This window comes from Elephas maximus, chromosome 22, assembly GCF_024166365.1.
Source record: "Elephas maximus indicus isolate mEleMax1 chromosome 22, mEleMax1 primary haplotype, whole genome shotgun sequence".
Taxonomy (NCBI): domain Eukaryota; kingdom Metazoa; phylum Chordata; class Mammalia; order Proboscidea; family Elephantidae; genus Elephas; species Elephas maximus.
In genome coordinates, this window is record NC_064840.1 from 58,504,836 (window position 1) to 58,517,071 (window position 12,236).

The 12,236-nt window shown below is 39.9% G+C and overlaps 1 protein-coding gene across 3 annotated transcripts in view; it reads left to right on the top strand.

Moving 5' to 3' along the window:
* KAT6A (lysine acetyltransferase 6A) overlaps nt 1-9,118 on the top strand; it is a 115,552-nt gene extending 106,434 nt beyond the window's left edge. For all 3 annotated transcript variants that reach the window (XM_049865078.1, XM_049865079.1, XM_049865080.1), the window contains 2 exons: nt 1,349-1,661; nt 4,556-9,118. In XM_049865078.1, coding sequence (XP_049721035.1) covers nt 1,349-1,661; nt 4,556-7,230 — 2,988 coding nt within the window. In that variant the 3' untranslated portion in view covers nt 7,231-9,118. The remainder of the gene's footprint in view (nt 1-1,348; nt 1,662-4,555) is intronic.
* The last annotated feature ends 3,118 nt before the right edge of the window (nt 9,119-12,236 follow it).

The following is a 12,236-nucleotide window of genomic DNA, read 5'->3' on the forward strand; positions in this document are numbered from 1 at the left end:
ACTCCTCGCTGTGCAGTTTTGTTTTGTGGTGGTTGTTGTTGTGGTTTTATTTTTTGGCACTGCACGATGCTCCAGATTCATGTCCTGTCCCAGTCCTAGAATCGGCCATTTCTCCAAGGAGCAAGGCCGTTTTTAACCTAATTTGAAGATTAGGTTCTCAACTAGGAGGACTAGTAAATTTAGAGTAGAGGAAAATTGAGCACGGACCATGTACTCTATTATTCGTTGCATGACCTTGAAGAATATATCTTTGCTATTTTAGGGCTTATTTTGCCTATTTATTTATAAAATAAAACAATTTATGCTGTATCCTATGTGGAAAAGAATTGTAGCTGGCAATGAAATCACGTGTGAAGTATTTTTGAAGCTCTTGAAGAAATTCATGTGACTGGGCATCAGGAGGCCTGTATTTGACAGCCAGTCCTACTGCTGCCTGGATGTGTGACCCTGGGCAATCCTGTCACCTTTCTGCCTCTATAAAGTGAGAGGACTGGATTAGATCATCTCTGGCACATCTTATTTTTTATTTTGTGATGGCTGTTCTGTGATTTAAGGTGTTAGGTCAATTTTATTGCAGAGTTGTGCCTAATATGTCAAAGTCCAGCAACAGGTTTATTTTACCTTTGAAATGCTTCACTAATACCAAGTAAATACATTTCAGCTCTATATTACCACATTTCACTGTAACTTTACGAATAGCTCATGAAAATGGCCTAGAGTTTCACTGATGTTCTGTTAACCTTCATGGTATTGCTCTGAGATGGAAAGTATTTTTGTCCCTTTTCTTCTCTTGAGGAAACCCTGGTGGCATAGTGGTTCAGTGCTACAACTGCTAACTAAAACGTCGGCAGTTTGAACCTACCAGGCGCTCCTTGGAAACCCTATGGGGCAGTTATACTCTGCGCTATAGGATCGCTATGTGTTGGAATCGACTCATCTGCAACGGGTTTGGTTATTGTTTTTTTTCCTTCTCTTGAGCAAAAGGGAAGTTAAAGAGATTAGCCTGGGTCATTTCAGCATTGAAATAGGCAAGGGATCACTTTCTCCTACTCCCTAGGGTGTTAAATTTAACTGAGCTGTTAATAAGAGAATGATAGTATCTGTTCTTTGGGCCTGGCATGCCTACCTAATCTTTCACAAAGTTGTATTCAGCTATCCAGAATCGCTGTATCTGTAATACTTTACATATACTGTCTTACTACAGTGTTTTGAAAGAATAATCAAAATGGCTTTGACAAACAGCATCCTTATTTCATATGTGCTAATTCTTTTAGGTTTAAAAACTAATTTTATTAATAGAAATGATAATGTTCATTACTGTAAATAAAATACTTTCTCTTTTAAATAGAAACCAATTCTTCACCGAAGAAGGAGAGTCCGAAAGCGCAAACACCACAATAGCAGTGTGGTCACAGAAACTATTTCTGAGACAACAGAGGTGTTAGATGAACCTTTTGAAGACTCTGACTCTGAGAGGCCGATGCCAAGATTAGAACCCACGTTTGAGATTGATGAAGAGGAAGAGGAAGAGGATGAAAACGAACTCTTCCCTAGAGGATACTTCCGTTGTTTGTCCTCACAGGATGTTCTCAGGTGTCGATCTTCCTCTAAGAGGAAGTCTAAAGACGAAGAAGATGATGAAGATTCAGATGATGTTGACGGTATGTATGAAATGGTTACCTACCGTAGCTTTGTTGGCTTTAAAGATACAGCCGTAATATCTGTAAACCTTTGTTTTTGTTTTTGCCCGTTCCTTTCTTGGTCCCAACTGAATCCTTAGTTGATGAGTGGATTGGACTTAGCATCAAGAAGGTGTTTAAGTAGTAGCCCTTTATAGAATTTGTACTCTGTGGACTTAGTCTGTTTTGCTCATTGCTGTATGCTTTGTGCTTAGAAAAGACACTCAATAAATGTTGTTAAATGAAGGAATGCTGAGAATACAATTCTAAAATAAAAACAGCATGTAAATTGGAATTTGCTTCAAATTTGTTCCATCAGGAATCCTTCCTGAATCATCTCCAATTTGTCTTAACCCAACTAATGGTATCTTTCTAATAAAGATGCAAACAATACCTCTTAATAAATTAAATTTTATGGTGTTGATAAAAATCCAAGTATTCATTTTTAAAATAAGCTTCTCATCATTTCCTCTTCAGAGAGAAAGAAACTGGGGCTCACATATGAGCTGGGTCAAAAATTAGTCTTCTGCATCCTAACCCAAGGTTCTGGCCGGCTTATCACGCTGCCTGCATCTGCAGTAGGCTTGCCTTGCATGGCATCAAACTGAGCCCTTTTTACTTTGCTGGGTGAATGTGAAGAAATCTAGTTATCTACCTTGGTATAAAAACCCATGTAGCTATTATGCATTAATTAGTTGAGTTTTTTATTCTCCTTTTTAAAATAAATTCACCAGATTTCAATTTAGTGGATAATTTGCATTTTCTCCATTATCATATTTTCACATAACAAATATTTTTAATATTTGCTTTGCTTTGTTTTGACTGATTTTCTAAAGTTTTAATTATGTTATATTTTGAAATATTTAACTAAGAAAGTAAAAATTTATTTTATAAATTTGGCACATTAGTAAATTCTGTCTTGGATCATTGTACACTAAAATGGTGTCCACTGTTTAAGTCCCTGTCGGCTTGGACAAGTTTTCTCAGATTCAGCCATTTCCTTAGTTTACTTGCAAGTTGTTACTACTAACTATACCTTTTAGATGTCCCCCCTAAAAAGTCTGTTTTTGCATTGGTGCTTAAAACCCACTGCTGTTGAGTCGATTCCGACTCATAGCGACCCTACAGGTCACAGTAGAACTGCCCCATAGAGTTTCCAAGGAGCGCCAGGTGGATTCGAACTGCTGACCTTTTGGTTAGCAGCCGTAGCTCTTAACCACTATGCCACCAGGGTTTCCCATTGGTGCCTACATCCTTTAAAAGTTCATTGGGAGAAGTGGAACAACTACAACATAAATGTCCGTGCACTGTGAAGAATATGATGTCACTGAACAACTTGTAGAGAAATTATTGAATGGGAACCTAGATCGCTGTATGAACCTTCATTGAAAACACAATAAAGATGTAATTAAAAAAAAAAAAAAAAAGAGGTAATGGGAGAAAAATAATGCTAAAATCAAATTTATTTCTCATAAAATGTTGCCATTGGGGCTTTACCATTTTCTTCAGGTGAGTATTATCCAGGACTAAATGCCTTGCAGGACTGTTCTCATAAAATACAACATTGATTGAGAAATTGTTCACATTAAATTGCTCAATCATGGGTTTGAGTAATTGGCTCATGAAATTACACGAAGTAATGAGTTTGTGGAAACTAAGGAAAACAGATAATATAAATATAATATATATTATAATTATATAATATAAATATAATATAAGGAAAACAGATAATATAAAAGATAATATATAACTTTTTAGTTTTTTTAAAATGAGTTTGTGGAAACTAAGGAAAACAATATAAACCACATACACATTTAAAAAAATGAGCTGATTTGTAACTTACACAGTAGAGACAACTTGGAAGGGTACTATTTCCTACTTATTATTTGCATCTTTATAAAGCTTATAGTAAAATATGACTTGCAGAAAGGATAACTTCTTTGTCTAAGAGATACACACACTACATTGTCATTTATTTGATTTTATATCTGTAAGTTCTAATAAATTCATTATTTTTTGTAGCTTACTGTGAAGTAAAATCAGAAAATGTTAGGTTGAAAGGCTAATATACCTGATCCCAGAGAGACTGAGTCCTTTTCCCTTCATTCAACTAGTAAATAACTGATATGCTTTAATGTTAGTCTATACATAGAATCCTTCAGAAGAAGATGTTTGGGACCTCTTAAAGAAATGAGCTCCAGATAGAAATGGTTCTAATAGTTTTTATTCAGAGTCTGTACTCACGGAATGAGTTTTAATGATCTATAATATTAATGTGTAATAAAAATTATTGCAATTTTTATTAATGTAATTTGTAATTTATATGTATCTCTTCTTAATATTTAGCTCTATTAAGTGCTTCTGTGTGTCAGCCACTGCGCAAGTGTTTTATACCGATTAACTTAATCTGCATAGCATGTTGGTACTCTCCGTTTTATAAATGAGGAAACTGAAAGAGTAACTCCCGAGGCCACACAACTGGTGATGATAAACCTGAACTGCTTTTAACTAGTGGATGGTAATAGAGTATTGACCAGGAATTGTTCATTGTTCTGCCAGTTCACTGTGTGACTTTAGAACCAAAAACTCAAACCAAACCCACTGCCATTGAGTAGATTCCAACTCATAGCAACCCTATAGGACAAAGTAGTACTGCCCCATTGGGTTTCCAAGGCTATAAATTTTCACGGAAGCAGACTGCCACATCATTCTCCTCGTGCCTTTAGAAAATTAGGTTTATCCTTTAGATTTCTTATCTTTACAGTGAAATTAATCAGGAATTTGTGATGATAAAATCATTTCTGTTGTCCATGCTGAGCTCAGAAACGGGCATTAGAAAATATAAAATCTTGTAACTTGTCTTTATTATTTTACAGACACTCCTATCTTGAAGCCAGTATCTCTCTTGCGAAAATGTGACGTAAAGGACTCTTCACTTGAGCCAGATACATCCACACCTCTGAAAAAGAAAAAGGGATGGCCAAAAGGCAAGAGCCGCAAACCGGTCCACTGGAAGAAAAGACCTGGTCGCAAACCAGGATTTAAGTTGAATCGGGAAATTATACCAGTTTCTACTCAAGAGTACATTGTCGAGCCCGTTGTCCCCGTTCCTAAACCTGGACGTAAACTGAAAATTCAAGAGAATGAAGAAACTATTGAACCAAAAGAAGACTTGCCCTTAACCGAAGAAAGGAAGGAAGAGGAGATGCGTGTGGAAGCAGAGGAGGCTGAAGAGGGAGAAGAGGAGGATACGACCAGCAGTGAAGTTAGAGCAGCATCTCCAGTGGATAGCAGCAATAGTCCTGAGACAGAAGCTAAGGAGCCTGAGGTGGAAGAGGAAGAAGAGAAACCCCGAGTTTTAGAAGAGCAGAGGCAATCAGAGGAAGAGCAGCAGGAACTGGAAGAACAGGAGCAAGAGGAAGAAGATGAAGTGGCTGTAGAGACAAACCGGAATGAAGACCATGATGCCGATGATGAAGATGATGGTCACCTGGAATCTACAAAGAAAAAGGAGCTAGAGGAGCAGTCTGTTACAGAAGATGTCAAGGAGGAGCTTAGTAGGCAAGAAGCTTTTTTAGATACTAATATGCAGAACAGTAGGGAGAACGGAAAGGATAAAGATGAAACAGAACCAGATTCCGAAGAGGAACAGACTTCCCATGAAACATCTGTGGTATCAGAGCACATGCCAGGCTCGGAGGATGATCCTGAAGAAGAGTCAAACACTAAAGAAGAATTAATTGAGTTAAAGGAGGAAGAAGAGATTCCTCATAGTGAACTGGATCTGGAAACTGTGCAGGCGGTGCAGTCTTTGACTCAAGAAGAAAGCAGTGAGCACGAGGGAGCCTACCAGGACTGTGAAGAGACTCTGGCAGCTTGTCAGACCCTGCAGAGTTACACTCAGGCTGATGAAGACCCTCAGATATCAATGGTTGAAGACTGCCAGGCTTCAGATCATAATAGCCCAATATCCTCTGTTCAGTCTCATCCCAGCCAGTCAGTCCGTTCGGTCAGCAGTCCCAACGTGCCTGCCCTTGAGAGTGGTTACACCCAGATAAGCCCGGAACAAGGATCCCTGTCCGCACCCTCTATGCAGAACATGGAGACCAGCCCCATGATGGATGTGCCTTCTGTATCAGACCACTCTCAGCAGGTGGTGGACAGTGGCTTCAGTGACCTGGGCAGCATTGAGAGCACCACAGAAAACTATGAGAACCCCAGCAGTTACGATTCCACAATGGGGGGCAGCATTTGTGGCAATAACTCTTCTCAGAGCAGCTGCTCCTACGGTGGGTTGTCATCCTCCAGCAGCCTCACCCAGAACAGTTGTGTTGTCACTCAGCAGATGGCAAACATGGGCAACAGCTGCAGCATGATGCAGCAGAGCACCGTCCAGCCTGCTGCCAACTGCAACATCAAGTCACCTCAGAGCTGTGTGGTGGAGAGGCCTCCAAGTAACCAGCAGCCACCGCCGCCCCCACCGCAGCAGCAGCAGCAGCAGCAGCAACAACCAGCACCACAGCCCCCACCACCCCAGCAGCCGCCGCCGCAGCCGCCACCACAGCAGCCGCCGCAGCCGCCGCAGCCACCTCAGCCCCAACAGCCTCAGCCCCCGCCCCCGCCCCAGCAGCAGCCCCCCCTGTCACAGTGCAGTATGAATAATAGTTTCACCCCAGCGCCTATGATCATGGAGATACCGGAGTCTGGAAGCACTGGGAACATAAGTATCTATGAGAGGATCCCAGGGGATTTTGGTGCCGGCAGCTACTCTCAACCGTCAGCCACCTTCAGTTTAGCCAAGTTGCAGCAGCTGACTAACACCATTATGGACCCTCATGCCATGCCTTATAGCCATTCTCCTGCCGTGACTTCCTATGCAACCAGTGTTTCTCTGTCTAATACAGGACTGGCTCAGCTAGCTCCATCTCATCCATTAGCTGGGACCCCTCAAGCACAAGCCACCATGACACCGCCCCCAAACTTGGCATCTACCACCATGAACCTCACGTCACCTCTGCTCCAGTGCAACATGTCTGCCACCAACATTGGCATTCCTCACACTCAGAGGTTGCAAGGGCAAATGCCCGTCAAGGGGCACATTTCCATTCGCTCCAAATCCGCACCACTGCCATCTGCAGCTGCTCACCAACAGCAGCTGTATGGCCGCAGCCCACCAGCGGTTGCCATGCAGACTGGCCCTCGTGCACTGGCTGTTCAGCGTGGCATGAACATGGGGGTTAACTTAATGCCGACCCCTACCTATAATGTCAATTCCATGAATATGAACACCTTGAATGCCATGAACAGCTATCGAATGACACAGCCCATGATGAACAGCAGTTACCATAGTAACCCTGCCTACATGAACCAGACAGCACAGTATCCTATGCAGATGCAGATGGGAATGATGGGGAGCCAGGCCTATACCCAGCAGCCTATGCAGCCAAACCCTCATGGAAACATGATGTACACTGGCCCCTCCCATCACAGCTACATGAATGCTGCTGGCGTGCCCAAGCAGTCACTCAATGGACCTTACATGAGAAGATGAGCAAGATGAACTTGCGAGTAAAGACTTAAAATATATATAAATAAAGGAACCTTTTATACTGACAAACCAGAGAAAAATGGACCTTTTTTTCCAGTTAAGATATTGCTGTAGACTTAGAGGAATTTTTCTTTGGTTTCTTTTATTTTGTAGAAAACCTGGTCTTCTCTTTTTTTGGGTTCATTTTGTTCTGGGTTTTGATTTTCTTCTCAATCTTGAAGCATTTTACAGTAGAACTCATCTAAAAATGGATTCGGGGATAGGGGAAACATGCACAAAATCTTTTCATAATTAAAAAGAGCCTTACTTTCTTTACACACCACATGGACAAAATTTGTGTAAAGGTGAATTATCTTTATTTTATTTTAAAATGTATGTTTCCCCCTCACTGTTTGCAGCTCCCAATGTTGTCATTTTTAAATGTTATATATACATCTCGAGGGTTAAGCAGACCCTTTCCTCCAGACCTAACCTTTCATTTCCTACTTCATTCCAGCAGGAGGCACTTACGGGAGACTCGGACGGGGACATGGAGAACAACCCAAGCTCCTTAAACTTATTATTATTGTTAATATTGTTATTATTATTATTATTAATAAAGTGAGGCAGGAAAATGCTTCTCCTTTTAAAATCCCCTCCACTCCCTATACACACACACCTCTTGAAACCTTTCCCCAAGAATGTTTCTTTATAAATGGACTTCATTGAAGTGTTTGTTTTTCTTAAATCAAGTGTAATATAATTTTTTAGAAATTATTCCTGCTCAGCACTCAGAGACACAAAAATACTGTAAGTCTCAATTAACAGCAGAATCTCAGAGGAAAGCTGTTTGCAATCCTAATCCAGCCCTTGGAGGAGTAGAGATGGTCAATTAACAATCAAAAAGAGGAAATTAACCTCTTTGTTTTTTACCACCTGGTGAATCAGCCATAACGCACATATTCCACTCAGCCTCTTGTTTTTAGTATGTACTTTGAAATGCTAAGGGTCTTTGAATCTTGAGCCTTTGACTCTGATTAAACTCAAACAGCAGTTCCCAGTGATTTGCCTCTTACATTTTTTTCGTAAAGTGTTGTTGGACGACTGTACGTTTCAGTGATTTGAAAAATACCTGACAAACCTTTGACACTGTTTATTTTAGGTTGGAAGAGAGGACACAGAATGTGTGTTGTAAGGGAGTTTATGGTGTGATTTTTAATAGCTACTTCAATGATACATATACCTCTAGTTTTCAGTTGTCTTGAGATTCTGAGTTCGTCCCTTGTGAATCAGAGCGTACCAGCCCCTCTCCTGTGAGTGGCTAACGAGAGGAGGGATCGACAGACCACCAGCATAGCATGGCGCATCTGGACAGCAGGGTTCCAGCAGGTTCATATGTTGCTCCCAGCTCCATTCTCTTTTCTCTTGCGCAACCAGTTCTCCCATTCTCTTCCTGTTACGGGCTCCAGGGATAGGTAAAAACATATATATATATATATATATATAATCCATCATTAGGAGATGGAAACTATTATACCACTTGGTATGTGCAGTCAAATATCCAAAAGGGGGAAGTACTGCTTAAAGAAATACCTGTAAGCATTAAATTCTCTCCTTTATTTGTACATTTTATATAGATAAATTTTTAAACTACTAATTAGGCATTAAATTTTTTCAAATGCACAGGTTTGTTGGTTTTTTTTATACACTTCAATTGACTTTCTCAATTAAGTGTGTTAGATAGAAAAAGGCAGAATTCCACATCTTACCGCTATCAAGTCTGAGCATGTGCAAGGCTGTGTAGGACCCAGTTTCTCTGTATATACTATTCCAGTTCCCAGTCATCTATGTAGAAAATGCACTGTGCTGCCCTCTCCCTACATCTTCAGCTACGTCATTGCTTCCTGGTTGGGGTGGGGATGGGTGGGGTGGGGAGGGAGGTATATTGGGAGGAGGGGGGGGTCAAGGCAGAAGGAGAAGCTGTTGAAATGAGGGCCGTGAATTCAGTTTCTGTTGGTTTGCGGTTGTGTTTGGTTTTGTTTGTTTCTTTAAAAAACAAAAACAAAAAAAATTTCAATCGGGCAGCTCCCTTTTCCACAAGCCTGTTTGTGACTGTAGAACTATTGTAGAGAAAAAGTTCTTTTCTATATTATAAAAGAAATTATCCAACACAGTAATATTGGTACCTGTCATTTTTTCACTTCTGTTTAAAAAAAAATGTATTTTTAGCAAGATAACTTGGGTAATCTTCTAAAAAAGAAATTTAAAAACACTGTTAGTGACTTTGATGCCTTTTAAAATAAGAGCTTTTTCATTTCATTCCATCTTTAAAATTTTTTATCTTTGTTGTAGAATATTAAAAACTATTTTAAGAAAGAAAAATTCTCTTTAAAGAGATCTCTAGAGTGTGTGAATAGAGCTCCAGATGCCTCTAAAAGCCGCATGTACAAATGAAGCTAAGTCTATTCCTGTCTGTTTATATTTGCTTTTCCTGTTTTGTAACCTCTTTGTACTTTGTTCATGGTGACTTGTAAGCTAAGGGGAAGGGGTGCCTAGATGCCTTTGTATTTCTCCATGTCATGCGCTCCTGGGCCAGCTGGCCTCCCTTCCTCTCCTATTGTATGTAATATCACTTTTTTCCCCCTTTCTAGCAAGTACTTTCAAAAGAACTCTGTACATTTTAACATAAAAAAAAAAATAAATTATGTTGAGCCATTTTGGATGTCTGTCTTGCCTGTGGAATTTTTCTCTCTTCCAGATTCTCCAAAGTCTTTGAATTCCTTCTCTACACACCAGGAAAAACAAACAAACAAACTCATTGCCATCTAGTCGATTCCAACTCATAGTGACAGAGTAGAACTGCCCCATAGGGTTTGCAAGTAGCAGCTGGTGGATTCAGACTGCCAACCTTTTTGGTTAGCAGCTGGGCTGTTACCCAGTGTGCCACCAGGGCTCCATGTGGAGACCTGTATAAATAACCGGTCTTCACTTTCATCCTTGTATACCAGGCATAAGTTCATGGTCTTTGAGATTTAGATTTTCATTCACATTTGTATTTAAATACCGATTACATAGATGGTTTTTCCTTCCCCAAAGAAAATAGTGTATAATAAGCTAGCTTTGGGTTTTTGGGGGCGGGGGGGGATTATAATTACAACCGAAAGGGGTTGTGATTCACTCAACCAAGGCAAGGAAATACAGTTGCAATAACAAGTAGCTCCTAGACTTGGAGGAATAATTTTTATTAATCTTATTTGATAATGTAACCCAATGTTTTTAAAGGAAAGATGAAAGCATTGTTTGTTTCTTACCTAGTTTTACCTGATTATGTAATGTAGGAAAATTTGCCATCCTCCTTTTGCCAGAAATCAAGGTTCTGAACATTGATGGTCTCACTTGGCGTTTCTCTTACCCTACGTGCCGCTCATCATTTAGAGTTTTGGGTGACAGATTCCAGAAAATTAGATTTAGCTTTAGGGAATTGACGTTAGATTTTGGGGGTAGGGATGAGATAGGTACAGGTTTTCGTGGCCCCCTCTGTGATTTTAGCTGCACTTTCCCACTGAGTTAAGGAAGTATACGTGAATAGTGTCTAAAACATTGATTTGAAACCTCGTGTTGTAATTTAGGCACTATTATAGTCCTGTCATTACCAGAAAGGTGGTTGGTTGGTTTTGGGCACAGACCCTGTTGTACTGTGCAATTATTAGTGGGTTATCTCAAAAACATACTTCCTGCCTTTGCTATTGCAGAGTATTTGCTTTAAGTGAATTCAACATAACGCAATTCTGATTTTTCTAAGATAATGTGACCAAAGAATATTATAGATTTCTTCTGTTACTCCTCACTATGTATTACATTTAAAATATAATTTGAATCATATAATTCCATTTACAGACAACTCGTGAGTGATCTCTGAGTATTGTCTACCCTCTGGCCTTTTCACTCTATTAGAAGATAGATATGCAGGAAAGTGATGTTACCCTTGATTAATGTGTATGTGGGTTGAGAAGCCCAGGTCTTCCAATGTTGCCATCTATTGGCACATACACAGTAACTAAAGTACCAGGAATCACATTCTTTTAAAGCCCCTGAGCATCTCAGGTGGGGTCTTGACTTCCCTTGTAGCCTGGTGTCAACTGTGTATATTCGCTGAATACCAGAGTCTTGTCAGGCTAACATTGTAGCATTTTAGGTGAGAATTACTACCTCAGGGTCTCCAGATTACAGTCTTGGCAATACGTGGTGTTTTTTGTCATATTTCTTCCTCTAATCTTTTAATAATGGGCAGGAGGATATAGGTCGATGATGATAATTGAAAGAGATAGGGAAAAGAGACAAAAATAACTAATTACCAGAACAGAGTATGCAGGGTTATGACAAATGGGGGAGGGGGGAGGACTCTATATTTTGTATCCTTGATTTGACTTTCACGAAATCTAAAAATTCAAGTGCAGTGTTCCTGTAAACTCAAAAGACTATCCAGAGTAACATTTTTAATGTTGGCAAATGTCTGGAATTCTTGAGCATGGTCATCCAGTTAAAAGCAGGCAATCCCCAGAAGAAAAAACCCAGCCCATCCTTTAATACGTTTCTGTTAAGGGGCAGGATGGGTTTGGTTATGTAAGTTGGTGTGGTTACGTAATGTAACACAGACCCGTGGGTTTTCTTTCCAGAGTGGCAGCTACAAATTGGGCTTAATGGAGATTCTTCACTATATTAATAAGAGCTTTTAATATTGGTATACAGATGACATAAAGCCTGAAAATCATGGCACCTTTAATTTTGTCTTTGATAAGGAAAGCCCTGGGGTATGATGGGCTTTGGTCTTTAAGATCTTTTAAACACTAGACAGACAGGGAATTGTTTTCCTGCAGCTATTTAGTGAGCGAACTTTGAGTGTGAAGTATACATTCTTGTTAGCAAGGAAAAAAATCCTTAACATTTAACTCCTTTTTAAGTAGACATTTCATTTCTGAAAGTCATTGAAAGGCAAGTATTAAACATTCTCTGGGCTATGTATTTAACCC